General features: G+C 42.2%; 1 protein-coding gene across 3 annotated transcripts in view; it reads right to left on the minus strand.

Moving 5' to 3' along the window:
* Positions 1 to 26,675, minus strand: part of LOC118118169 (low-density lipoprotein receptor-related protein 8) — a 91,337-nt gene that overhangs the window by 42,258 nt on the left and 22,404 nt on the right. For 2 of the 3 annotated variants that reach the window (XM_035171116.2, XM_035171115.2), the window contains exons 3-4: positions 16,265 to 16,387; positions 2,433 to 2,561 (exon numbers count right to left, since the gene is read on the minus strand). In XM_035171116.2, the coding sequence (XP_035027007.1) occupies positions 2,433 to 2,561; positions 16,265 to 16,387 (252 nt within the window). The remainder of the gene's footprint in view (positions 1 to 2,432; positions 2,562 to 16,264; positions 16,388 to 26,675) is intronic. The other variant, XM_035171117.2, reaches the window with a different exon arrangement.

A 26,675-nucleotide genomic window follows, 5' to 3' on the forward strand; every position in this document is an offset into this window, starting at 1 on the left:
AGCTAAGCCTGCAATGAACCGACACACTGAGACGTACTCAAACCAATTGGTAGTTTCCATCACTCCACCCCCCCCACCCCCTCCCTTTATCGTGACTGTAAATGTGAAAGCTCTAAAGTCTACAGTCTACAGTATAAAGAGTAATCTAAGAGCTCAGCTCGAAATCTGTGACCTATAACTTCTTTTAAACTTACATTCACACAGGTTCTGTCTCATTTACCATAGGTTCACCAAGGCTGTTGGTAAGGAGGTAGAGCGGGTCGTCCTGTAACCAGAAGGTCAGGGGTTTGATCCCTGAATCCTCCAGTCTGAAAGCCAAAGTGACTTTGAATGTGTGATAGAAAAGCGTTGCATATAGAGTCACTGTATATGTGTGAATGGGTGAATGTGACTTGTAGTGTAAAGTGCTCTGAGGGGTCATCAGGACTAGAAAAGCTATAAACGCAGTCAATTTGCAAATTATCAACAAGCTCACTGCTGAGGATGCTGATTTGACACAACTGCACAGCATTGATTATGCTCAGGGACAATGATTCAAATGTTCAATATATTTTTACTGTTCTTTCAGTGGCTGATACGGTGAAGCCTGCTTAGGTTTAGGCATTTGAAACATTATTTTATAAGGCAGGGTGAGTAAATCATTGTAAACCTCTGCTGTCAATGTGAATGTGTTATGCTCTTTTTGCACACATCGCAAATATCTCAGAACATTTGCATTATCATGACACTTAGCATTCAATTTTAGTTGCTTGTTTCAAAAGTTTGCAATATGAATATCCTTGTTTTTGTTTGTGTGTGCAAAATTACTCAAAAGGATTTTGTAAGCCTTAAATCAGAGATTATTGTTGTTGGGTAAAAAAAGGTTTGTATCATTATGAAACTGTGGCAGGACGAATTTAGTATATAGATTTATTACCTCTTATTTTTTCATTCTTTATGTTATTGGGCGGAACCACAAACAACAATTTAAGACTCGCTGCTTGGTACCTAGACTGATCTGTGGTTAAAAAAAAGCTTCTTGCCCTTGATTTAAACATGATCTTTCATCCTGGCATTGGGCCCAATCAGTTCTCACATAAACTGGCCTCTGCAGCACTTAACGGAATTTGTGATCCAGCCCTTCGCTGGTGATTGAGTCAGCCTCTTCCTGCCGGTCACGCCGAACAGACTTTACATCGGGAGGGATTGTGGCCTTTGCCTGGGTGGCTATCGGCCTGCTGCCCGCCCTCGTGTCGCCACTGAGAAGCTTAAGACCGCCGCATCAATACAGACATTAGAATGAAAAAAGGATTAGCACAGGCTAGACTAGGTCTCAATGGACAGCGCTGTGAAGAGCCATTTGAGCTAAGAAGGCATTAGATCTAAAGTCGATGGAATCACTACCACTTGGCCGGGCATGAGCATGTGGGGCCACATTGAGACGCGGAGTCACTGACAGGCCACTTCCAGGCTGATGTGACAAAAAATATCTTTACAGCACAATGAATGCAAAAGCTCTTAATCTTTCAAGGAGAAGATGGTAAATATCTATTCTAGAAGATCATTTCTCTGATTGATGTTTTAATTTCATGACAAATTCATTTGGTTTCCTCTCTAAATACAAAATGTAAATAGACTAGATTCTTTAAAAAATAACATGAATTGCCTGGATACCGCTCGCCCACACACCAATAACTGAAAGGAAGCAGATCCCTGGAATAAAAGAACATCATTTATAAAGGATAATAGGGAGATGGCTTTTTTCCCCCGTCTCCTCCTGTGCATTTGCCACCACGTGCCATTTTTGCACAATCTTCAAAGTCTCAACACCACACCTCCTCCCGCTCTGTTCCCTCAATCAATTTTTCTTGATGTGCAGAGGCAAGGGAGAGAGAGAAAAAGAAGGAGCCAATTTTTCACGGCGCTTCAGAAGTAGGGCAAGAATAGTCCCTGCAGGGGTTGAAGGGGTGGAGGCAGCCGCACGGTTGAGTTGTCTGATTGGCTGTGTAAGGAGGTGATGTCATTTTTTCGATGGTTTCTGAGGACCCTGCAGCGGGAAGTCGAACGAGCCAAGGTTCAAAATGTGACCGCAGCAGAATCCAAACATCACCAGAAAGCTGCAGATATCTGATATTCTCCTACAAAAAAACATTCCACATCAAAGTGAACCTTTTTTTTTTGAGTGCAGTTGGCTTAAATCAAAACTTACTTCAAATCCCTCTAATTATATGGAGTGTTCCCTACTGTGCTTTAAAGTCTTAAGCCCCTGGATGATAAGTGAGTTCAGAAAAGGATGAAACCCTCTAAAATACAAAAAAGGAAGCATTGTGATTTCTCTTGCTGACTTCAAGCATCGTCAAGTCATTCCCTATCAGTCCCTGCCACCATTTGAAATAAAAACATACAGCTGGAATAAACAACGGTTCATGTATTTTCCGCGACAACAAACTCACCAGAAGCGCAGTCCTCCTCGTCCGCCCCGTTCTCGCAGTCCTTCTCCCCGTCACATCTCCATGACAACGAGACACACTTGTTGGTGGATCCTCCACAGTCAAATTTCTCCGGAGGGCACGTCTGTTTGCCTGTGGGTAGAGATAAAAGAGATAGGGAGATTACTGCACAGGTTTTTATGGTCCCATAAAGGCTGCAACAAAAACAACTACAAGACACCACCGGATCTGGTTTCCTGTCGCCCCCACGATGCTGTTAAAACTCGTCCAAATCTCCACCAGTCTGGCCAATTGATTTTACTGTCTGGGCCGCCTCTAAAGAGACATGCAGAAAGATCATAAACTACAGTAAATGCACAGTTGGCTGAAGAGCAAAAGACGCCCCTGCGCACGTACACACACACACACACACACACACACACGACACACACGCACACACACACGCACGCTCTCTTTTCCTGCCAATCTGCTGTAGTTGGCACAGAGCGGGTTTGATCCAGATTTGTTTCATATGAGGCATGTTGTTAATTATACATCTCTGCTTACAGTGCAGCCTTGAACCTCGCAGACTGAAACCAAAGGGTAAAACTACATGGCAAAACATTTCGGTCTTTGATTATTTCAATTTCATTTGATATTTAAGAACAATGGCCCCAATCACACACACCTCAGTACTGTTAGATGAACTCAAATACCCCTTCATCGACGACCCATGTTCCAAATGAGTTGCATATTTTAAGCTATTTGAAATTTGATTTAGTTATTTAACACTATGCAGCTCAGTAGTAGAAGTAGAACTTGGAGCTGCAGACTTATGGTTCAACTATATTTATTAATACTTTTGGTTATTTCACCTTTTAATATTTCAACCTGTTTATCCTCTGGAGTACTGAGCTAATTTTTTTAATCCCTGAATTTAACGGAACTATGTCAATCCCAGGCTGTATATAAAGATGTACGAGAGTCAAATAATCTTGACACCACAGCTCTCTAACATAATCACTACTGCACAGACTCTGGCTCCAAATGTCCAAAGCCCAAGACGGCAGCATTTGCATCCAGGATATTTTAGCTTCATTTTTCTAAAATGTGAAATAGTGGAGACGTGTTCTCCATCTCTATACACAGTCTCTGATTGAAGCAATTAATCTAGGAGCTCTTAGCCATTTCGCCATTTATTACATCCCCTGTAGCTATAACCTTTTTTATTTATATTCATCCATTATGCTACCTTGAACAATCCTTTGAAACCAGTTTTAGCTAATTTTACCTGTAGCATTAGCTTTTATGCTTGCTAGCTACAACATGTAGTGTTTAATTTACAGCTGACTTCACATGGATCATATTTATTCACTATGCTGTTTCTAATTCATATAGCATATATATTTTAATCGAGCTACTCCCCTATCTTTACACAAACAGCCGGCCGTCTGCAGCAGTTTTCATGTGACCACACTTTCCAGCTGCTTATCAACATGAACTTTATAAACCTTCTGACAGTCGTGTTTTCTTTTTTCCATGGACTCAGCGCACAGCTTCGTCTCGGCTGACAAACAATGGGAGCAATCTCCGTAATGAAAATCACTTATGAGGTTAGAACAGAATATCTGATGTTAGTGTAAACTGTATAGTGGATAATTGGAAAAGACATGAAGTACATCTACCAAGCCAAAGCACATCTGTTCACATGGAAACAGATTAATTAGAAAGCTGCACTTAGGCTAAAATTGAATTCCTTCATTGCTAATGTAAATACAATGTGCAATAGGCTTTAATTATTAAATGAACTACTGTATATATTCCATGACAATTACAGAGTCATTGTAAATTGCAGGGATCATTTTAGCCTTAATTGTCATGTTTTCATAATGAGTGGAAAAGGTTTTCACGTGCATCTGTTTACTTAATTTATAATGTAAATATATCTTCTGTGGTATGCAGTGAGAACATCACTTAGAGTATAACGAGTACAATAACTTTTACTTCTAAGTAAAAACAACAAAACAATACTATTTTATTTTTGTGTACTTTATAGTGTAACTTTGATTTTGAGTATCAATACCATCACAGAATTTGAGATAGAACAAAGGTCCTCAGCTGCCTGCTGTCAGGATAACTGTTTTAACTGCTAGAACATCACTCAGAATGTCTTACCCATACACTTTATCCAAAATGACTTTTAGTTCTTTGTTCAAAAGAAATGAAATAGAAGCTCTAGCCTGGGGCTTCAAGGTGCAGCATGAAAAAAGATGGGTGTTCACTCTGCAGCAGGAGACGTGCAGTGACTTCACTGGGGAATTATTTCCACCACTGTGGAGCCAAAAACAGAGACGAGTCCTGTCACTCATCTCAGTCAAAGATCAGCGGCTTAAGGAAGTGACAGCACAGAGGCAACGGAGCGCAGTGGTTGGCCAGGAGAGTCGAGTTTGACTGTGACCAGTGTAGTGAGAGGAGGAGTGGTGTGACAGCACTGTCTCGGCCAGTCTTCTACTGCTTTTTGCTGTTACTCATCGTCCATATGGTCATATACTAATCAGTATCAAAATCTGAAGGCGATTTGTTCCAGTCACAAGAATAGAAATATACAGACCAAGACCAAAACAATAACTAGAAATATGAAGTAAAGATATGTTAAGAATGTGTAAATAAAATATGTGCATTACCATACAACAAATAAAAAGAAGCTATAAGAAAATATGTATAAATACAGTATAATATAGTATATACAACAGAAAAGAATACGTTATCATTTAAGGTGTAATGTGCTGGCAAGGTGAAATAAGTCCAGGTCTGATCTATTGACTCAGAATCAATACAAACCAATGTATCCTCCTGGTAGATAAGTGAGGTAACCAGGCACCAACAGGTAACCACCATTAAACACCAGCTCTTAAAGATGTATTTTTCATCCGCCTTCATTTGGTATTCTACTGACCCTGCAGGAAGGGGGGGTGACAGAAGGGATGTGGGGGAGAAGGACGGAGAGGCAGCTGGTGCCTGGGGAGATCACGATCTGAGAATGGCTGAGGCAGCCAGGCCCTGACCCCACGGAAAAAAAAGAAAACAAGCACTTGCTACTGCAGTGTCCAGAGGTGTCCCTACAGCAAACAACAGCTCGGACTCAGGGTAGATTTTAAATCTGTATTCTGCTGGCTGAGAAGTGCCAATTACCTACAATCAGGTTACAGCCAGTGATAGATTGTTTTCTAAACCAGGGGTCATACAGGGGCCACAATTTACACAAAGGGCCTGATTCTATGTCCAACATCCATGCACAATTCCGTAAGGTGCACATTTAAGTCAGTCCTTGTTTGCTGTTAGCTCTGTAGGTTTCAAGAAGCATTGCATCGGTGAATATGTTTTGAAAATTGTTCCTTCTTCAAGCACATTGTGTTCTTCAAAAAAAAGAAAATAAAGATTCAAACTAATTGGGATATTTATTGTTAGTATTGTTACAAAGCATGTCTTTTTTTTTGGTTTTTAAGGAATACTGACAGAACAGGGTCACTTCAGGGCCCAATCAGATTTTAGCAGGGGCCAGTTGCCCCTCTGAATCTGCCCCTGGATGTGCCCCTGGTTACAGTCAGAAAAACAAAGTCTCATATTATAATATAGTTTAGTATGACCAACCGACAGACCTCTCAATTTACAATGAGTTACAGAAATAGCATTTTATTTCTTCCGATTCATGTGTAACGAATTTTAGAAATCATCGTTTCAAACCAGAAAGCTATTTTTCCCTCAAACGTGTGGCAGCCTTTGATGGTGCCTGCGTCACTGTTTAGTTCCTCATGCATACGACAGACAATTATGCCCTGTGATGCTTTTTTTTTCAGTGAGAAATTAGTGACTTCTTTCTAGACACGACTGTCAGGAGAGCAAACGAGCTCAATAAAGGAACTAACTGAGGAAACAAAAAGACAAGGAGAAGGAATGATGAGCTGCAATGTGAAGGATTACAGCTGAGTAACATCTGAAAACCAAAAGAGTGAGAGCGGCTGGTCAGAGATGAAATGCAGTTTCTCAGAAATGTCTAGAGATGAAAGAGGCGAGTAGGTGGGATCCTTGAAAGTGGAAATAAGATGCTGTCTGAGTGAATTCAGTCTAATGCAGGGCCAAAGAGGACCTGATAGAAAACAAGACACGGGGATAAAATGAAAGAGGGGGTAACACAGAGAGCGAAGTAGGAGGGGGGAAAAAAGGAATCCATAAGAGGGGAGGTGCACCAGGAGCAAGAAACTCTATAAAAGAGGAAAAGATGATGATGCAAAGTGCTGTACGACCTTTCAGATTCTTCTCCTAGAGCAAAATCAAAGCCACTCAAACCGAGAAGAAAGAGATAAAGGACAGAAGACAGGTGGAGAGCAGACTTGAGCAGAATCTGAATCCACAAAGCAGAGGATGATCTCTGACTGACGATTCTTAAACCAACAGTTCCTCTCAAATTCACATGAAGATGCCAAACTTGACTCCAGCCAAGCAGCGTTAGCTCCCTGCCTCTAATGACAGCTATTGTTTAGCGAAATCTCAGATTTCACAAAGACAAAAGGTGATGAGGATTTCGCTCGCGAAAAGGAGGCGACTTAATGAAAACCAATTACTCACCGACAAACTGACAGTCTGGCTGTTGTCTACGATCGGAGTGAAAAATGAGGATGCATCTCCTCTGTGGCGTTTTGGCAAGAGATCTGTTCAGAACTCATCACCTTTTACAAGACCCAAGGCGGTCTTCGTTTCCTCAGCGCAGCGGTGTAATAGCTTTGCTTTTCATTTGCGGGCGACCTTGTTATTGCTCAGTGTTTTAACCTAAAAACCAGGCTTTCAGTGACGGAGCGGAGAGGCCCTTCAGTTTTGTCGATTGTCGCTGAGGCACATGAGATAAAGGGATACGTAACAAGCACTGTGGTGGTGAAAAATGTGTTAAATTGATCAGAAGTGAGGCTTCATAAAAAATGTAACAACAAACTACAGAATGGCGTGGGAGTAAGAATGAGGAACCTATTCATTAATTGATGCCCTTTTCGCCGCTTTCAAATGCTTATAGATAATGTGCGGTGGTGATTCATCCCACAACCAGTTCAGGACAGCTCTTGCTCCCCGACAGTCCCGACTACTCTCTACAGCTGCTTCCACTCAGAAACACTTAGAAAAACACACATCCTCATGTTTCCAAAACCTGTTTCTGAGAATCCCTGCTCCTCGTTTCCCACAGCCAAGTCTTTTATGTCTGAGAACTGTAGGCGAGTGACTACAAAAACTACACCTGTCTATGTCTGGCTTCGCATTGGTAACAACCACCTCAGATCTAAAAAAGGACGAGACACTCACAGTCACATGAGTCACAGTCAAGATTCGTTGCTTCATTAAACCGTGTTAGCGTGGCTGTGTCCTCCTCTTTGAATTATACATGCGCTACGGCCAAGAACACGCTTGCTGGTTGCAAACTACAAGATGGGAGATTGTTATTTTTAAGCAAAGTGCATTAGCAGGTTATGTACTGTGGCATGAACGTCTCTTTATTACCAAGTGATGTTGCTGGTCCTCCCTCAGCGCGACTTTTGTTTCAAAATTCCGGCTACGCACAGATGATGGGTGCAGTCATCACAGGGCTAACACGTACGGACAACCGTTCACAGTCAACTGCCGAGGGCCAGTTCAGAGCAGCTAAATATGCAAACTTAAGTGCACGACTTTCTTGCCGTTAGACAAGAGTCTTCAGCACTGAGGCACGATGACACCCCCCTTATTATAAATCATAACTAATTGTCAAATTTTTGTTCAGACTGTAATGTCTGCAATTTTTCAAGTAAGTCATTTGTCAATTCACTAAATAAATCAGCAAATATTTTGGAAAACAAAAAAAAAGATAAAATGATGAGGCCTAGATGATTTATTAGCCCTATGTGCGCATAATCGAAAAATGCTTGCATCATTAACAAAACATAATTATAACATCAGGCCCATTTATTTGGCTTTAGGAGCCTGTTCTTCATATTCTTTTATCATTTCTAGACATCGCTGAAGACTTAATGATTAATCTACAGCTGCGGCTCAGGAGGGTAGAGAGAGGGATCCCCTAACCAGTAGGTTGGTGATTCTATCCTCGGTGCCTCCAGGCTGCATTAGAACAAAATGCTGAACCCCAAATTGCTCCTGACACTTCATGAATGGTGTAATAGAAAAAGCACTGTGCATAGAAGCCACGTTTCAATGTGCGTGTGAATGAACAGTAAAGTGCTTTGAGTGGTCGATAAGACTGGAGAAGCGCTGTATAAATACAGTCCAATCCATTTAATCTGTGACAAAAATCACATTAGCTGATAATGATATTGTTAGATGCCGTCCTGCCATCCTGTGACAGTCACTGTCATTCTTGCATAACTGTATTCCACCTCAGTAAATAGTTCTGATCTGAACTCCCATGAGCTGTTCTGAATTCACTGTAAACCACTCTTGGGGTTTATTGCTTTAACGACTACTTACGGTAACATACAATGTTTGTTTCCCTGAACAAATGTAGAGGAAAAGACTGTTTTAAGTGAAAAAAGCAAAAATGTCATCACATCTTGCTCATTTTTCTGAATCAGTTTTATAACAATGAACTGATAACACTGCTGTGGTCAAACTGAACTTTAAACCTGAGCTGAGTTGGCAGCCTGACTTCGTCTTGGGATCACAATCCCACTCCAATTTCTTTTTTTCGCAGACAGCGTAACCAAGTGAAGTTCAATGCATGAGAATTGCCCCCGTTTCCACGTATGAACGCTACAATAACAGTATTAACCTCAAGGCACCGGCGCTGTCAGGCTCTGCCACTGATGGAATTCTCCCCAGCTTTAGTTCTGAGTTTACCAACATATTAAACCTACTTCTGTGACACATCAACAATTTACTATGTAAACAAAAATCAGTGGCGGAGACAGAGACGACCAGCAACAGAAAATCGACATAATTAGCAGAGTGAAGGATATGTACTCGTAAAATGTTCTCATGACACTAAACAATCCACATCACATCGCATCAGTGTAGCCCAGTGGTGTGTGTGTGACATAAACATCTTCACAAAGGAAACGAAAACACCTTTACAATGGAAATGTTCCCATTATAAAGTCAGTACAAAAAGTGAGGCTCTTGTATTAACTCCCAGAGAGAAGCTCAAAGGGGTTTGAAGCTCAATATCTACAAATAGTTTTATAGAAGTTTTCATCAAACCCCGTTCACTGATATATCTATAACCCCTCCGCAAATTACACGACACTTAGAAGCGCAAACCAAAGGCACAATATGGTGGGTTTGAAAAGAAGACTTCCATCTGTTTGAATAATTCATATTTTTCCAAGTATTCGGGGGGGGTTATGTCCTCATATAATGAACGACTTCTCCGGGAGGAAGAAACACTGTGAAGTTACCTCACGCTTGTCAACTCCGAGAGAAGACTTCACAGAGCTCCGACTGACGAGCAGAACTGAGCCGCACTCAGCAAAATTGGCCAGGAGGAGTCAGGCAGCGAACGTTCACCCCCTCTCTATATAACCCTTACTAAAAGTTGATTTCGGCAACTACAGGAGCGGCGTGGAAATGTCACCGCTCCGGCCGGGGAGAGCGGAGGAGCTGCTGCTGCACATCTGGATGCGGTGGCCCACTTCCTCCTTGATTACACATTAATCTGATACAAAAACTATGAGCCCCGGCCCTTCACATGTTCCTCCGACGACTCATTCATTTTTCAGCGCACGCAAGTAACTCGCTCAGTGTGGCCCAAATCTGAATTCTTAATGCGATGGTGTAACGCTACTCCAGCGTGTAATCGAGAATCCACGCAGTGAGCCAGAATGATTGTGGCACAGATGTCTGCAGCACCCGGGTCGAAAGTGCCTTAACTGAGTGTGTGTCAACTCTGTGTGTGTGTGTGTGTGTGCTGTTACTTTTGTGCACGTGAGACCGAAATAGACAGACAGTAGAGGAGAGCTGTAGGGAGGGGGCCAAATTAAATTAAACACAAGACGAGGGGTTTTCTGCACGTGAGAGACGACAGCGCGGCTTATCGGGCTTTAGCATAACTGGAGCATGATGCATTAAGGTGCATGTGCCGCGCTATATGTAATTAGCCCCGTGGAAAACAGCCGTGCGCTCACCGGTTGCAGCCGTTCACATAAAGGCAAGCTCATCGCCAAAGCGTCACGTTGAAGATTGGACGCGGGGGTGCGTGAAATTCCCGCCCTCCGCTTTGTCGTTAAACGTGGCAAAAAACCAGCTCCACTTTAGCGAAGTTTAACAGATGAATGTGAAGCTCGGTAGCTTTTGATTTCAAAGTGAAGTGTTGCACGGGATTGGGGGGGGTGTAGAGCGACGTGTTAATGCTACATTTTCATGTCAGAGGTGGGGGTTTCAGGCGTTTTCGTCTTCAGTCTAATGTGAAAAATGCAGCACATCAAGAGGTGCTCGCTGACAGATGTACAGTTCTCATTACGGTTGTGTAATCTTAACGAGGCGCCGCCACAGACAGGGAATCTTCCAGTGAAAAGACGTTAATGAGACACACGATCAGAGGAGGTTGGTTGCTGTTGCCTGTTTATTCCCACAAGGTCCATCCTTGAGTCTTTTCTCTCCTTCTCTTTTCTCCTCAGTGTGATCACGGCACAGTTGCATCCACTCAAACAGAAAGGCAGCTGTGATGAAGTGGATCTCATTAACGCTCCCTCTGTTCAGGATTGGGCATCGGTGTGACACTTCTCTTCTGGACGCATCATCGGGAGGGATCCATCCTTCAGGGTGGGGGGGACTGCTTGTGTTAAAGTTTGACTTTCAGGAGGAAGGAGGAATGAGGGCAGGAATAAATGTGTTCTGCCATAAGCGCAGCCAGTAAATGATCACTCTCCGTCGTTCATTAAAATACCGGCCACTGCATTTCTAGAGATAACGATACCACCATCGAAAATGCCTCCGATACAGCCTAAAATTACGCGTGACCTATGCCAACTAGTGGATCATTGGGGTCCCCTGAGTTACCGACGCCCTTGGGACTATAAAGCTCAACTCTGATTTGCGTGTATATCTTATGACGAATTATTTTTCCCCTTCAAAAGGTGTTTCCTGATGTCTTTGCTGTAGCACTAACCAACGAGAAGATTCTGGTTAGAGTAAAGTGGAGATGTTCTGAGAACAAACTGGAAATGCCTCTGATACTGCCAACAATGTTGGGTTGGGTGTGTACCGAACCGATACCACGTCTTAAAATATATCAATTTCACCCAGGTAAAACTGCTACTTTCTTTTCCCCAGAAATCACTCTTTCTTTGCTGCTCCAAACGAGCGGCTCTTCAGTACTGCCACGGGTAAGAAGGGTACTGTCTTTAGAACGGTGAAGAAGAAGTTATTTCCTGTAGTGTAGCATTGAACAGAGCTGACTAAAATGTAATATGGATATATATACACATCACACTGGAGAGTCCAACAAGTGGAACGGTGACTTGTACCGTATGCATGACTTCAGTTTTGAGGGGTGGCACAAGTGGTGCCTAATGCAACAGCTTATTTAAAAGGAATTAACTGTTGTGCATTCTTCATTTATGTATTTTCAGTTATAACCCTGTAACCAGATAGTAAAATAAGTTCTATGGTATTCATTCTCAGTATGTATTTGTTTTTCAAAGGGTTTAACCTGAGCCAGGCCAAACAACAATGCTACCAATCATCATTTCCATACTGGGTTAGGAGCAAGTTATCTAAATACGTAAAATAAATTGTTGTGTTTTTATATGCACTGTGGTTGGATTATCACTCGATATCTGTTGATAAACAAAGTCCAGGTATCGGAATCAGTATAAGGAAGGAACAATTGTATCAGAACTAATCATCAGGTGGGATTCATGCTGCAGGGTGAGGAGGACTGGCAGGGATTACTTATCAGGGATAGTTCACAGAAAAATAAAATTAACTAATTTTCTACTCAAAACTGTGCCAATGATGGAGGAGTGGGTGAAGGGTTTGAGCCCAGAAAACACTTTTGGAGTTTCAGGGGTAAAAAGCGTTACAGCCAAATCCAACTGGGGCACAGTTTTTCTAACGTGAAAAAATACAATAGAAAAAAAAAACTCTTGTGTTGTGTCATCCAAGTGTCCATAAGCTCAGACATTCAAATTCAACTCGAAACGGCGTCATTTACACTGTGTTTTAAGCCTGAATGTGCTCTGATCCTCCTCTGGAGCTGCGTTCACGTTCGCACGCACTGCGGTGTGCACACGAGCTCTCGCCCTTAGGTGGCAGCATTGCTACTTCCGCTAGCATCACTACTTCCGGTAGCTGACATTTAGGCTAAAAACCTGTGTAAATGACGCCGTTTCGAGTCGAATTTGAATGTCAGAGTTTACGGACACTTGGATGGCACCACAGGAGCAGTATGGAGGCATTTTATGTTTTCCCTATTTACTTCTAAAAGTATTTTTTCCATCGGCATAGTGGTGAGTAGATGAGTGAATTAAAAATTTTCAGTGAACTATCCATTTAGAGAGGAAAAGGACATTAATGTTTACGTTCTGCCAACAGCGCATAAAATAAATGATCATCTCTGCCTAATAATGATCTTTCATTACAACACCAGCCACCATATTTCTCCCAACCTGTTTCAAAGTGAGCTGAATTTCTGTTTGCAGAGCAGAACAAAAACCCCAGCAGGATTTTTCACAGTTGGTGTTTTAGGTGTTGGTGTAATTTTTACATTACATCACGTGAATGCAAAGGGGATTTCCATATAAATGAATCTCTCCTCAGCCCAGATCTCTCTCTCTCTCTCTTTATTCTGCAGCCAAGAGATGAATCCCTCCTTCATTTATCTTTAATTGGATTTCCAATATGAACTTGTTATCCTTCAGAGGTCCCTTCATGTCTCCCTCCTTAGCCCTAACTTTCTGGGGGTGACATTAGAAGCTTTGCCTGGTGGTGGGGCTGCTGCATTATTCATCGAACCGACCCACACATCCGCAGTCAATAAAATGTGACAAAAGTGGAATGAATATCCTCTGAAAGATTCATTTGGCTTTTGATTCTTGATTCATTTCCTGCTCAGCTGGACGCATTTTAATTCCTTCCCACGATAACTTTGAAAAGACTTTAAAGTTTAAAAAAAGGACACTGTGGATGGAAGTAAGATGCAGCTCTAAAACAGGCTACATCATTCAACATGTTCTTTTACTGTACATGTACAAACATCATTGTTGAATCGTTCTCGTGAACTTTTCTTGTAAGTCCCTCTGTAAGTCATATTGTACATATTATACATTGGACTGTATAAAAAGATAGCCTACATCCCTCTTGATTGCCCCCTGGTGGCTGGCTGCAGTATAGGTCCTAAACCCTGTCGTAAAAAAACAGTTCCTGTTATTTAAGATAGTTCCTATCAAAAGAATGTTTCTTCAAGTATTATTTTTTCAAGATGGTTTTAATTACTTGTGTTTAGGTGTAAGAATAAGGTGAAAATGTCATGATTGACAGCTGAGACTGACTTGTGATTGGTCGAGCGCGGCAGGACCTCAATACCGCAGCTCTACACCACGATCACAACTACACAGACTCTGGCTCCAACTGACGTGAGTTCTAAACAGCAGGAGGAAGTGCAGACTTGTCGTTCATCTTTATATACAGTCTATGGTCAGGAGTGTGTAGGTGTGGTTTGATCAGATTTGCATGAAAGTGGTGAGACAACCCACCGAGTGCCATCAGATTTGATTCAAATGTTGCTGTGGTGCATTGAAGTACATCCTCTTTGTTTCACCCTTGAGGAGCAGAAAGAAGAAGAGAAATAACCCAAACTGTTCACTTTCTGGTACAAAAGCTGTTGGATGATCAATCATTGTAAAAAGCTTTTTGAGAAAACGAAAAACATTTCCCGATCCTTTAAAAAAAAAAATCGAAACTGTGTCGCTTAACTCAATTTGGCAGCAGTGTTTGGATATTTCTTTTACATTCCAAATCTAGTTCCGACTATCAAAATTAGCTCTGACATTTTCAAGGATGAGATATAAGCGCCTGTTATCTGCGCCTCTTCTCCCTGCAGTGGAACAGTCTCAGCGGGCGCGACGGTGCAGTTACATCTCCGCAGGATTTCTAAACATGAAAAAGAATTCACTCTGAAAGACAAACTCAGGTCTCGGAGTCGAAATCTAAACATCTGCTGCTGCCGCACTCAGCAGGTTGGGCTGAAGGCCTCAGTTCATTTGAGCAGAACACCGCGCTACATTTAAAATCCTAAACTCCCGGAGTGCTGTATGATACCAGATACTGTGTTATCAGCGTTTGTCAGACGAAGACCCAGGGTTGAAACACATGTTCAGCGAAACAGATTCCAGCGGCTGTATTTCTGTGCGTTGCTTTGAGCTGTGTCTGACATACAGTATAGTTATAGTTCAAGGCACCCACTCATCGGTCCCTGCCTGGTTGAGGAAACGTCAACTTGCCTAACCCCCATCAGGGCCTGTGTGTGGGAGCACTCGACTGGCACCGGCTATAAGAGAGGCAGCCAGAGACGCTCTGCTCTAACAGCTTGGCAGAGAAGCAATCAAGGTATTTCTTGCGTTCACCATCAGACACCATTGAGTATTGAAGTGTGTGGGCTAGTGGAGGCAGGCGAGGTGGCTGAACTGCCGCCAGGGCAGAGATAACAAGGGGAATTAGCAACCTGAACCTGACTCTTCTGGGAAAGTCAAATTAAATCCGGTCTGGAACGACTGACATGAAGTTGCAGCTGCATATCCAGATGCTGCACGCACAATGCCAACGTAATTATTCAGCCGTAGCTTCTACGGTTTCTTTTCTTGAAGAAACTGATTGACTGTAACAGCAGATTCTAATGTGCCTCTTAGAAGAGATTGTTGTAGTTCCTGGTTGTCCCTGATTTCTATTAGTAACAACATCGTTTTCAGCAGTTTCATTGCTGAGCTCTGTTAATGCAGCGATGTCACTAAAAAGCCCTGAACCTGAGTTGGTTGCCAGTCAGTTAAACATAGGTTTAAGATTGAAGAAACTTGAAAATCTATATTCAAACACCTTGATAAATCAACTTTGACCGACAGTACTTTTTCCCGTGCAAAATTGGAGTATAACTGTAGTATGAGTGCACTCACTGTCGGTTTTACCACCAAATAAACTGCCTTGCATTTGTTTTTCTTGCTTGCAACCCCTTGATGCAATGCAACATTTACTAGGAACCACTTATCCACTGGCATTTCATCACATATGCAGTGATATTTATTTATCTGAATGTTCATCCAATTATGTTTGAAGCCTGAAGAGATTTTTAATAAGCAAAGATTGGAGAAAAGTCTGAAAAATAAACCTAATTTTAGGTGCGACAATTTTGTTCCTCTCCCGGCATTCTTTATTTGGATTGCCATTTGATTCTACAAAGTGGGTGATAGTCTAAACAAAACTACTACCTGTAAAACTAAATGGGGAAAAATAAGCCAAATGTGAAGATCAAATGACAGGTCAGACTAGAACAGGCCTCTAAATACTATTTTCAAGAAGATTCATGAATCTCACAATGTTAAAGAAAATGAGTATCCACGCCAAAATGTAATTGGTTCTTTCTGGGCCCATGCCCCATCCCTCCACCAAGTTTTGTCGAAATTCGTGCAGGTACTTTTTACGTAAACAAACCAACAAATAAACAGGAAAAGTGTGAAAACATAACCTCCTTGCTGGAGATAGTCGTCTTCATCTTTCAGGCCCCTATGCTTGAGAATCACTGATTTTGATTATCTGACTTTGGCTAGTTTATAGTGTTTTTCATTTTCCTCAAGCTGAAACTCCAAACCAAGCAGCTGAATGGTTTCACTTACTGCAGGTCTCCTCTGCCTCATCAGAGCCGTCGGGACACTCTGGTTCCCCGTCGCAGCGCCAGCGTCCTGGGACGCACTGGCCATTTAAACAGGCGAACTCTGCAGGGGCGCAGGTTTTCCTGGCTGCTCAGAGAGAGAGAGAGAGAGAGAGAGAGAAGCACAGAGAATAACAAAGTGAGAAAAGGAGGTTAAAGACGGCGTCAGAAGCCTTGAAGCTCTGTCATGAAACTGGTCGTGAAATGTGTGAATCCCAGCAATCATCCGTGTGATCAGAAGGGATCAGGCTCATCGTCTCTCACATCATTCCTCTGCAGCACCTCTCCACTGATATCCCTCACTAATCATCTCCACTCTCCATATTTTCTTGACTCTTACCTACTGTGCTGTATGCCCTTCCCCTGTTTCACCCCCGTCTGCCTCCCCCTTCCTCCCTCCCTCCATCTGCTGGTCTCCAAAAAACTGTCTAATCTCTCCTTCAGGTTCTCCGTCACGCAGCAGGGAAATGGGTGCTGGTTGTCGAGCACCGCAAGCTCAGAGAGGTTAAACCTTTTACTTCGAAAACCTGTTTACCGCAGTCAAAAAATACGTCAGAAAAAGCCTTGTTTAAGCAATGAAAGGAAACCTGACATTGATCAAAATGTTCATGTAACAGCGGAGAGTTTACCACACACACACACACACACACCGGCCACCTGTACCAACTCGGCCAGAGAGCCCGAAGCAAGCAGGGGTCAGAGCCTTTCATTTCCCTCAGCCTGTTACTCCAGGAGGACCTGCAATATGGTCTAATAAATCACTGGCAAGCCGGCCCTCCGCTGAGCCCCCCAGTGTTGTTACACAGCCACAACTGTTGCTAAGCTGGCTCCATCTTGGCTCTGATGCTTCAAATTAGATATAGCATTTAGAGATGTCCAGGGAGCTTAAGCTGAGCTGAACGGCTGCAAGGGGAAAGGAGCATGAGTCTTCCTTTGCTGTGCTCGGCTCACACCAATTTCAAAAGCAATATAGATCAGTTGGCTAACGCACGTAGTTTTTCCTGATCGTCCTACTTTTCATTTCACAGACGTAGGATTTGTTGGATACAAATTCAAAAGTAATTAAAGTGATTCAACCTAGATAAAAAGAACAATGAAATCTAATTTATTTCACTGACGCATGTGTAAGTCATTCCTTCCTACCTGTTGGCATGGTTAGGGTTAGGGTTGTATTTATGGTTACAATTATGATCGGGACTAATAATAAAAGAGCCAGAGGATGATTTTCTTCAATATTTTCATCAGGAGGACATTTCCTGTAAGAGACTAATGTATTTCCTTTGGTTTCACGCTGTACAGTTGCCATTAGTGAGCTCTGTGCCAGAGGACGTTTCCCAGAGGCTTCTGCCACTTTAAAACCTGGGAAATTATAATGTAAAAATAAAAAATAATTTGATTTCTTGATTTCAAAAGATATTTAGTAGTGGTGTTAAGGACCATGGTTGATCTGTGATCCACATGACTGACGGTGAACGACATAGCTACTGAAGCAGAGGAAGAATTGTCTCCATCATTTGCATCACATATGGGAGCATTTTGGCTTTAAATATACCGATTTTTTTCTGCATGCCGTTCACTCTCAAATGGAACAGAGCCCGAGTGACAGCTCCACAGACCAGAGAGTAAAAAGAGAAGTTCCTGGGTGTGTGAGAACTGCATTGACTGCCACTCGCAGCTACGCACACAGCTGTAGCTGAAACTATGACGTCTGGCTTTTCTGTGTGGGCAGTAAATTCTTTATGGACAATAGCGTGTGAGAGGAAGAAACAGAGCAAGCAAGAGGCAAATGGCGCCGCAGGCATGAATGAACGAAGCAAAACACTTCAACCGTGACTTAAAACTGCCCTCCGATCTGAACCGTGATCCGCTGCACCCCTAATAAAGAGAGGGTGGCTGAAATCCCTGATATGGTCATACAGTCACCAGATGCCTCAATTTCTTTTAGAACAAGTCATTAAATTAATTAAGAACAAGACAGTGGATTAATTACCCATTAATAAAAAGATTCCCTACAGTTGCAGCTGACCATATTTATGAATTGCAAGTTAAGTATGAAACTAGTAAAAAAATAGCTGTTTATTTTGACTTTACAAACCTATTTACTCTTGTATCAATGGCCCTGTCCATTACTGCCTTCTCATTGATTCATGCAGCTCTATTATCTTTAATAGCTACATGGACATTATCAGATGTTATTCAACATCATCTCATTAAAGATTATAAAAAGAGAGATAGTCAATCAAATTGTAAACCTTTAAATTTAGAGAGGGTGTCGAGCAACAAACCTTTTTATTGACAGTTCCAGCCTTCCTCTTGATATTTGGCTCTCATTCAAAATGCATAAACCCCCACTGTAACCCTAATGTCATATTTACAGTATGGGTCACTCAAGAGCCACCTGTGATGTGGTTGTAAGTCTTGTTAGTGCAGTCCAGAGGTGACAGACAGCCTGTCAACCAGATTAGAAAGTGCTTGTTTCAAATATTAAATCTTGTTTAATTGCCCTATTCTCAATTATCCCGCGTGTCAGAGGAACAAAGTCAAACCAATAATGGCTCCACCTTGGCGCGCTGGCGCTATCAAAAGAAATGAAATGTCTCAGAGTGCTGCTCTAATAGGACATGTGTTTCAGTCAATGTGTTTTCAGTCTGTGTTTCCAACCCTTGTTACGTTTCACTTCAAAAATGTAAATTAACATTCTTTCCTGCAAAGCATAATGAACTGACCCCATTAAACTCCAGAGACAAACATTCCCTCTGCTCCTTTTGTTCCTTCAATCGTAGGTCTCTTCCTCCCCCAAGCCTTGTCTTTTTCCTTTGTTTCTCCATAATACCCAGCTTCTTGTCTAAGTCTCCCTCTGCAAAAAAAACACAAATTTCTGATGGTTATTTTTCTGCAGCTTAAGTGCCACTCGTGTCCTCATTACAGAGCTGGAATGTGGGCTTTTGTTAAAGGTGAGGCCGGATGGCGATAAAATGAGGAGAGTGACATCCTTTTAACCAGCACCTCCCTCAAGTGTATAAACTCATTAGCGGCGCGCTCACGTTTAACTCTGGCACATGTATTTGTATTTTGCATGAGTATTTCCAGAGCCTCTTTATCACTCATGCTTGTGGGTGGGGCGGCAAACAGAGAGGCCCAGAGGCCAAAAAAAAAAACGCTTCACCTTCTTCAACAGATTAATTGCATTCATGAGATCTTCCGTATAAATCCTGGAGGAAGATACAACTTTGCATTAATATTCTTTTTCAAGTTGAGCATTTTAACCCCATAAAACAAACCCTTCATTCCTATACAGTAAATCCCTGCATGGGTATTAATATTGTGTTAATACGCCTTCCAGGAGATGGACAAAAGGGGAGATGAGGGCAGTGCTGAGAGGCTATAAGGTGCAGAATGTGCTGACTAAGACATAAGACGTTCTTTGATCCAATGACAAAGACCTTGAAAATCTCTTATCCAGCACGTGGCCTCTGCAGGTCACACAGGACATGTTGTGCCGGTTCTCTTCGAGAGTCTGAGCTCCTTACCCAATCCAACTGAACTTGCAACTCGTTTCAGTCAAGGTCTACAGGGGCCATGGTTCGCTTGGCAATAATTACCCGGGCCATCTCGTTGCCATCTGCTTGGAATAACTTTCGGTTTTAATTAGGAGAGGTTTTTAAATGTTGGGTCAGCGAGTGTGAGGGCACGCTGAAGGGGAAAGTGGCGGGAGAACGAGGAGAAGAAGGGAAGCCGTCAGACAGAAAGACGAGAAATAACACAAGTGAGTAATAGCAGCAGATATAGAGAGTGACACACACAGTAATAATGCTTTATGGAATCGTAGTGGAGAGTGTGACACGGAATAAAAACAGGCAATGTTACTGCACTGTAGGCGGATATCACTTACCGAACATTAATCTCTAAGACATGCACGGCACACATGTAAACCCACTCACACACACACATACACAATAGTGCACACAGTCTCTTGTATTGCAGGCGTTTAGAGACACAGCTCAAGCAGCCAACATCTGAGAAAAATGTAAGATAAACAAAAGCAATAGCGATTCTGTTTTTTTGTGCGAGTGTCGCCTATGGTGAACATTACAAATGGGATGTGTCACAGACAGAACGAGGGCCCTGCACAGGGGAGCTCACCCAGCCATGTTATGTCTCCTGGAGGAGGTTCAGTGGGAAGGAGCTCCACGCTCCGACAACCCCACCTGGAGCCTTCTCCTGTGGGGCCGATGTTGTAAGCGTTTCTCTGCTTCTACTCCTTTTCATCTTTCTTAATCTCCAGTCATGTGGATGCGCATGGCAGACCTACAGTGCACATGCATTATGAGTTTGGTGTTAAATTGGGTTGATGAGCCTCACGTGAAAGCCAGATGTCAGTGTGGCTCGCTGCTGATGTGACTGACAGCTTCCTCTGCGGCTTAACCCTTCCAGCTAACTACCTTTATATATTGTTAGCCAAATTAGCATCATGGCTCATAGGACAGTAATGTTAAACTGTCCTATGAGCCATGATGCTGGTTGGTATGGTTGGTTTGGTTAGTCCACAACTATGTTGTATTTCAACATAAGAAAATAACGTTTTATTTGTTTCAGGATTTTTTTCAAAAATAAATCTGAAGTTTTAAGCTTGTTGATGGGATATTCACTTCTGAAATGCAGCCAAGGAGTCATGGTTCATTTATTATCCTATGATTTTGTATCAAAGAACCACATACATTTTTAATCTTTAATACTGATGACTTGAGTTTTACTGATGGGTCAGGGACGTTTTTCCAGCCGTGAGTCACATGACACTGTCTATAGGAAACATGAATGGGAGTATCATCTGGAACCACGCAGCACCCAAAATAGCTCCTCTAACCCTCAGGACGCTTTATCTGCTAATTGATCAATTAATTGCTAATTAGCAAATGTTAGCATGCTAATACGCCAAGATGAGATGGAGAAGATTATACATGATAAACAGCATCACGTTGGCAGGCTGATGGTAGCATTTAGTGAAAAGCACCGCGGTGAAATCGCAGCCTCACAAACGCACAGGTTCAATTGATTTTCAGCATCAACCATTCACTGTATTTACAGGTAAACAACATGACAACTCCCAACGATGAATCCGGAGCACCTCAACAGCCCCCTGGTGTATGGTTACAATAGAGGTTATCAACCCCATCTCCTCCATGTTATTGGATAGGACATGTCAAAACTCGAAGTGCATGTCAAATAAATTTTACTCAAATATGGTATCTGTCACTTTAGGTAGCACTTCTTATACTGATGTATGTCATTGTCCAAGGGCTAATTTTGCCAGTAAGTTTGGTTTCTGTCTTCCCGCATATTTTGGCTTCATTTCTTGTTTGGGGGAGGAAGTGGAGCTGTGGCATCCATCTTTACGTACAGTCTATGGTTTAAATACAGGTTTGGTTGATTTTCAGCATCATATCATTTAACCTGAGAGCATTTTTAGCAGTTATTGGTGAAAATATTTAATTTAAAATATTGGTTTAAAATATCAACTTGGAAGCTTGACGTGAATATGTATATTTAAGTGTCGGACTACCGGAAAAAAAATCTTGATGCGCTCCGTAAACATTTGACCTCAGTCATTCAGTGACATTCAAGAGGAGCAGACAGCCTTCAGTCATCTGGCACACACACACACACACACACACACACTTCCTAAATGTATATTAAAATATTTGACCATGAAGGATATTAATAACAGCTCTTTCCATTTGGAGGCTACGCGAAGCTTAATAGGTGTTGCAGTGATAAGCACAGTCTCCTGGGCATCACAAGACAAATGGCCTCATTAGCTCGGAGTGAAGTAGGGGAGTGTTGTCGAGGCAGGAAACATAATGTATCCTGTTGGCTTAAGCCGGCATGCAAATGACTAAACCGTCCAAAATTAAATAGGATATCATGGTGGCATAGAAAATACAGCATGGCATCAGCGAGGCTCCCAACAAGCTGCTCCTGAAATTGTTTTTGCAAATGATTATAGAATTTAATTAGCCTATTTTTAGTGTTTAAGTTTGCTAGAAGGCAGACATTTTCTACTTTGATACATTTTTACTTGTAATATTAATATTATGAATCTGTTATTATATACCTCGAAGGTCCATGTAGCTGAATGAAAAAGTGTCCTGAGAGTGAGTCAATAATTTCTCATGTTGATTCTTTTCTGTCACTCATGTCCTGTCAGTCAGACCCTTGTGGTCAGCAATAAGCCACTGGAGCCAACATGAAGACAAAAAGTCCCATGGGACTGAGCTCTAACTCAGCTCCTGTTGATGGAGTATTGATCCAGAAACCCAGATCCACAGTAGTGGCATCTACAGATTCAATATCGCTCACTCTCTCTCTCCGCTGTTGTACCTTTTTGCCCTTTTGGACAAATTGAGAAAATCAAATGTTACGGATAAAGCTAAAAGGTGTTACATCAGACTGCTTATCCTCCTATATGTAAAACAACTAATTGGGCTGCAAAATTAATCACATGTTGTTCTGTTTTATACCATAGCTAATTCATGTTCCTATAGCTGGAGTTGTTCCACATTGGCTGTATTTAAAGATGGACAATATGACTGCTCCTCAAAAGTGAAGCCAAAGTGTCTCAATCGCCACCAGGATTGCTGGCTGCAGTACAGGTCATAAACCTTGCAAGCAGATGAGAAAAACTAAAGAGTCACAATCAGGGCCGGCCCTTGGCAATGTTGGAGCCCTAGGAGAGATTTCAGATTGGCGAGGCGTTCTTTTCATAGCATTACAGTTTAAAACTTTATAGAAAATAAGAACAAAACCTCATCAACGGACAACTTTTCCCTTTTTCTTTTATCAGATCAGCACCATAATACATTCACGATGCCTGCGTTAAAAGGAGGCCACATGGTGCTGCTGCATCTCTTCCGACCTTGTGTCCTCATCAAAAGACACACACTGTGCTAATTATAGCCCTCACACTGCTAAAAGACATTTTTCCCCCCCCCCCTGTCAGGTCACGTTGGCACAGACATCTCCAGACCAACGAGGAGTCTGGGCAGCCAGAGGTAGCTGTCTCTCAGGTAGCTGTCCCTGTGAGGCAGCCTGAGAGTGATTTATACTGAAGACAGTTTGCTACAGCCTGGCCTAAACACAAAGATATTTACCTTCATGTCGGACATATGTTGGAGCAGTATCAGACAAGGTACAGGTTGTTATAGCGAGTCTATGAGAAAATGGAGCTGAGCCACATCGATATTCAGAACAAGTCTTGATTTATCAAGCTGTTTTCTTCAATTATTTTTTTTTAGATCCAGGCTTCAAGTAACAGCCCACCTTCTTTTGCATTGCATGCGCATATGGAGCATGTGTGTAGGTGGACCCAAACACAGACATACAATGCACATATCACAGCCCAGTGAAATCAAAGTGACAAATATTGCTGAAATAAAACACATTGTATTGTGCAGCACTGTTTACACGGAAGACAGTTACAGTACACAAACATACACACACCTCCCCTGCCGTTCACTGCATGGTGCCTTCTCCCTGTGTCTGGCCTTCTGCTACACTCCTGTTCTAAAACTGTTCTTGCTGTTTTAGAGAAGCAGAAATACAGTCGATCTGCAGCCATATGTCAACATTTGTTATCCAAACAGCCTGGCATCGACACAGAGACACAATGTACATTTACACAGAGTTCAAGGAGGAGGTGAGCTCAAAGCTTCACAGGCCTCTGCATACTGAACATGCTGAACACCCTTTAAATTAAGTCTGGTCAAGTGTGGGAAAGGGGGGGATACGACGTCCAGCATTCTAGTAGCAAGATTTTTCCCATATAGTGTCTTTCAGGTCCAAGGTGTGATGACTTATCATCAAGCTTCTGAACACAAGGACTGAAAACTTAATGTAGTGCCATACAGTGTGGTGAAGATGTGACTGAAAAACAACACACGCAACTGAATTGTGCATTATTGTGCTCTTTTTACATGAAGCAGGGGCTTTGTTGAAATGCTTGGACATGAATAATAAGTACATCGTGTGTGAATAAAAATGATAAGAGCAGCAGCAGACCCATTCATTTGTTTACTTTATCAACACAAGAGGAGGGAGCGATAAATCCCTGACGTGTTTGGTTGATGCAGAAATGTGCAGGACAGCAGCGGCTCATGCTCGGGCGGCTGAATAAGAGAAGTCAGATAATGAAGTGACCTACATATTAGCTTACAAGTTGTATTCCACCATAGTACAGTGCAGCCACCTGGGTTAAATGGCATGTGATGTGCATTGAGGTGCTATAAATGAAACATTTCCATTTTTTGTCCTCATGTAGCATGCGATCCATATCAACAAGCAGACATCAGGCACATCGGCAACGAATAAGACGACACAGAAATAAACAATTCATAACACATTGATGAATACTTAATGACAGCGTATGAGAATATAGATGAGAACAGGACGATTCAGAATATATACAGAACACCACTGCAGTCTAAAGACATGAAGGTTTGCTTGTAGGGTGTACCCACTTCTCTGGTTTTACGTCAGCTATTACCTCTTTTAGGCAAAAAGTATGCTATATGCTGTTTTTTTTTTTTAAACGTGGGTAACCCTCCTGGAAACTGCACCTCTAGGCTGATGAAAAGCTTTTTCCCACAAGCCATCACTGAACTGAACTCTAATAAACATCACCCCCGTACTGCCACCACCTCATCATAATATCTCAGGACAAACTCAGACTATTTATCATGAAGTGCAATCCACTGGTTATACTTGTGCAATCATTCTAACAGAACCCATGCGTATGATATGATGCTCCTATTATACCGATTTTTATCTTTTTTACTATTATGTATTTATCAATTATGAATGTGGACAAATGTGTCGGAATGTGTGTGTGTAGGTATCGTTTTTTAGGTGCTACGTATCAGATTTGCAAAGCTTTCTAATTCTGAAGATGTAAAACACGAACAGTACACAGACTTTCATGGCTCTTTACGCACTAACGCCCGGATAGTCAATGTGCTTTATAACATTGCCGCCGGAAAAGCTGCAGCGTCAACATCTGGACTGTCAAAGCAAAGAACAAGAAGAAGACATTAGCGCGTTCATACGAGTGTCGCGTTTTCATCACTGCTGATCAGAACAGGATTTGTTCAAAACCTGGTTCTACTGCACAGACACTTGACCCAGGAGTGAATGCAGATTGCATCCATTCGCACTGCAGACAAAAGCCAGCTGTTAGTGGGTGTTTTTTGATCAGTGGAAAAGGGGGCTTGGGATTGGCTTCATGACCCTCATTGAATAGAGGGTATTGCTCCATGGACGAATGGATGGATTTCAGATATACCGCTCCTCCTTTACAGCTCACATATGGTATTTCTAAACCAGTGATGCAACCTAACTGTAATTTCATCCAATCCTATGTAATAACCTCTTCTGCTGGGAAATCTAACCGAGAATTCAGCCTGGAATTCCACGTCTCATTTTAAAAGTTTAATTAATTGTTGTACAAGGATTTACACAGTTTTATTCAGAAGAGGCACGGGTTGTGCTCTTTGGTGTGTTTGTGGTAAAAAAAATGCCAGCATTGCAAGCTAATGGTTCAGCAGGGAGCCCAGTCAAACCGCAGGGGTGTCAGAACAGCTCAGCAGACACTTGTCTTGTGAAAAAATGGAGGGTAAGATTTCAAGTGAAATGCCTTTGAAACAGGAGGTAGGTGGGATGGTGGAGGGAGTAAACCGCACAACCCGTCTGCGGAAGAGCAGCAGGTAGCGACTGCAGGGACACGCTCCCGACGTGAACTGCCATCGCTCCCACCCTTGAAAGGGACTCGTGTGTGTACGAGTTGCTGAGAACGTGCAGAGGCAATGTGTCTGTGATTGTCCCACATGGACCGCTGTGCCTTGAAAAGTATGAGCAGCCGTGATGAAGAGCCAAGCAATTACCGAGCATTTCATTGAGAAACTCTTGGAGAGAAATAAAGCAGTTTGGCAGAGGAATCTAACTATGGCAGGCGGTGACAGAAGCAAGGCAAGGTTTTAACAGCGGGTGTCTGCAGGGACCAGCCCCTACTGCTGTTCCCGAGTCTTTGGCAAGGGTCAGACAGCGTGCACTTTTCCACAGCTGGAGGTGGCGAATGCATCTATTAATGCTAAATCCTACTTTTATCAAAACAGGAAAACTTCCTATTAAAACTAATCCTGCTAAACAGATGGATGAGCCTCTCGTGGTACGGATAAAAAGTCTTGATTGGTTTTGATGAATGATTTAAAAAATATATATTTTAAATCAAATGCAAAATCAATTGAAGATTTTTCGTTGAAAACTTTGACTTTAAAGAGATACTGCAAACTTAAATGTGTTTTTTGAGCTGTAAACTAGATTATATG

The sequence above is a fragment of the Hippoglossus stenolepis genome, chromosome 11 (genome assembly GCF_022539355.2).
Source record: "Hippoglossus stenolepis isolate QCI-W04-F060 chromosome 11, HSTE1.2, whole genome shotgun sequence".
Taxonomy (NCBI): domain Eukaryota; kingdom Metazoa; phylum Chordata; class Actinopteri; order Pleuronectiformes; family Pleuronectidae; genus Hippoglossus; species Hippoglossus stenolepis.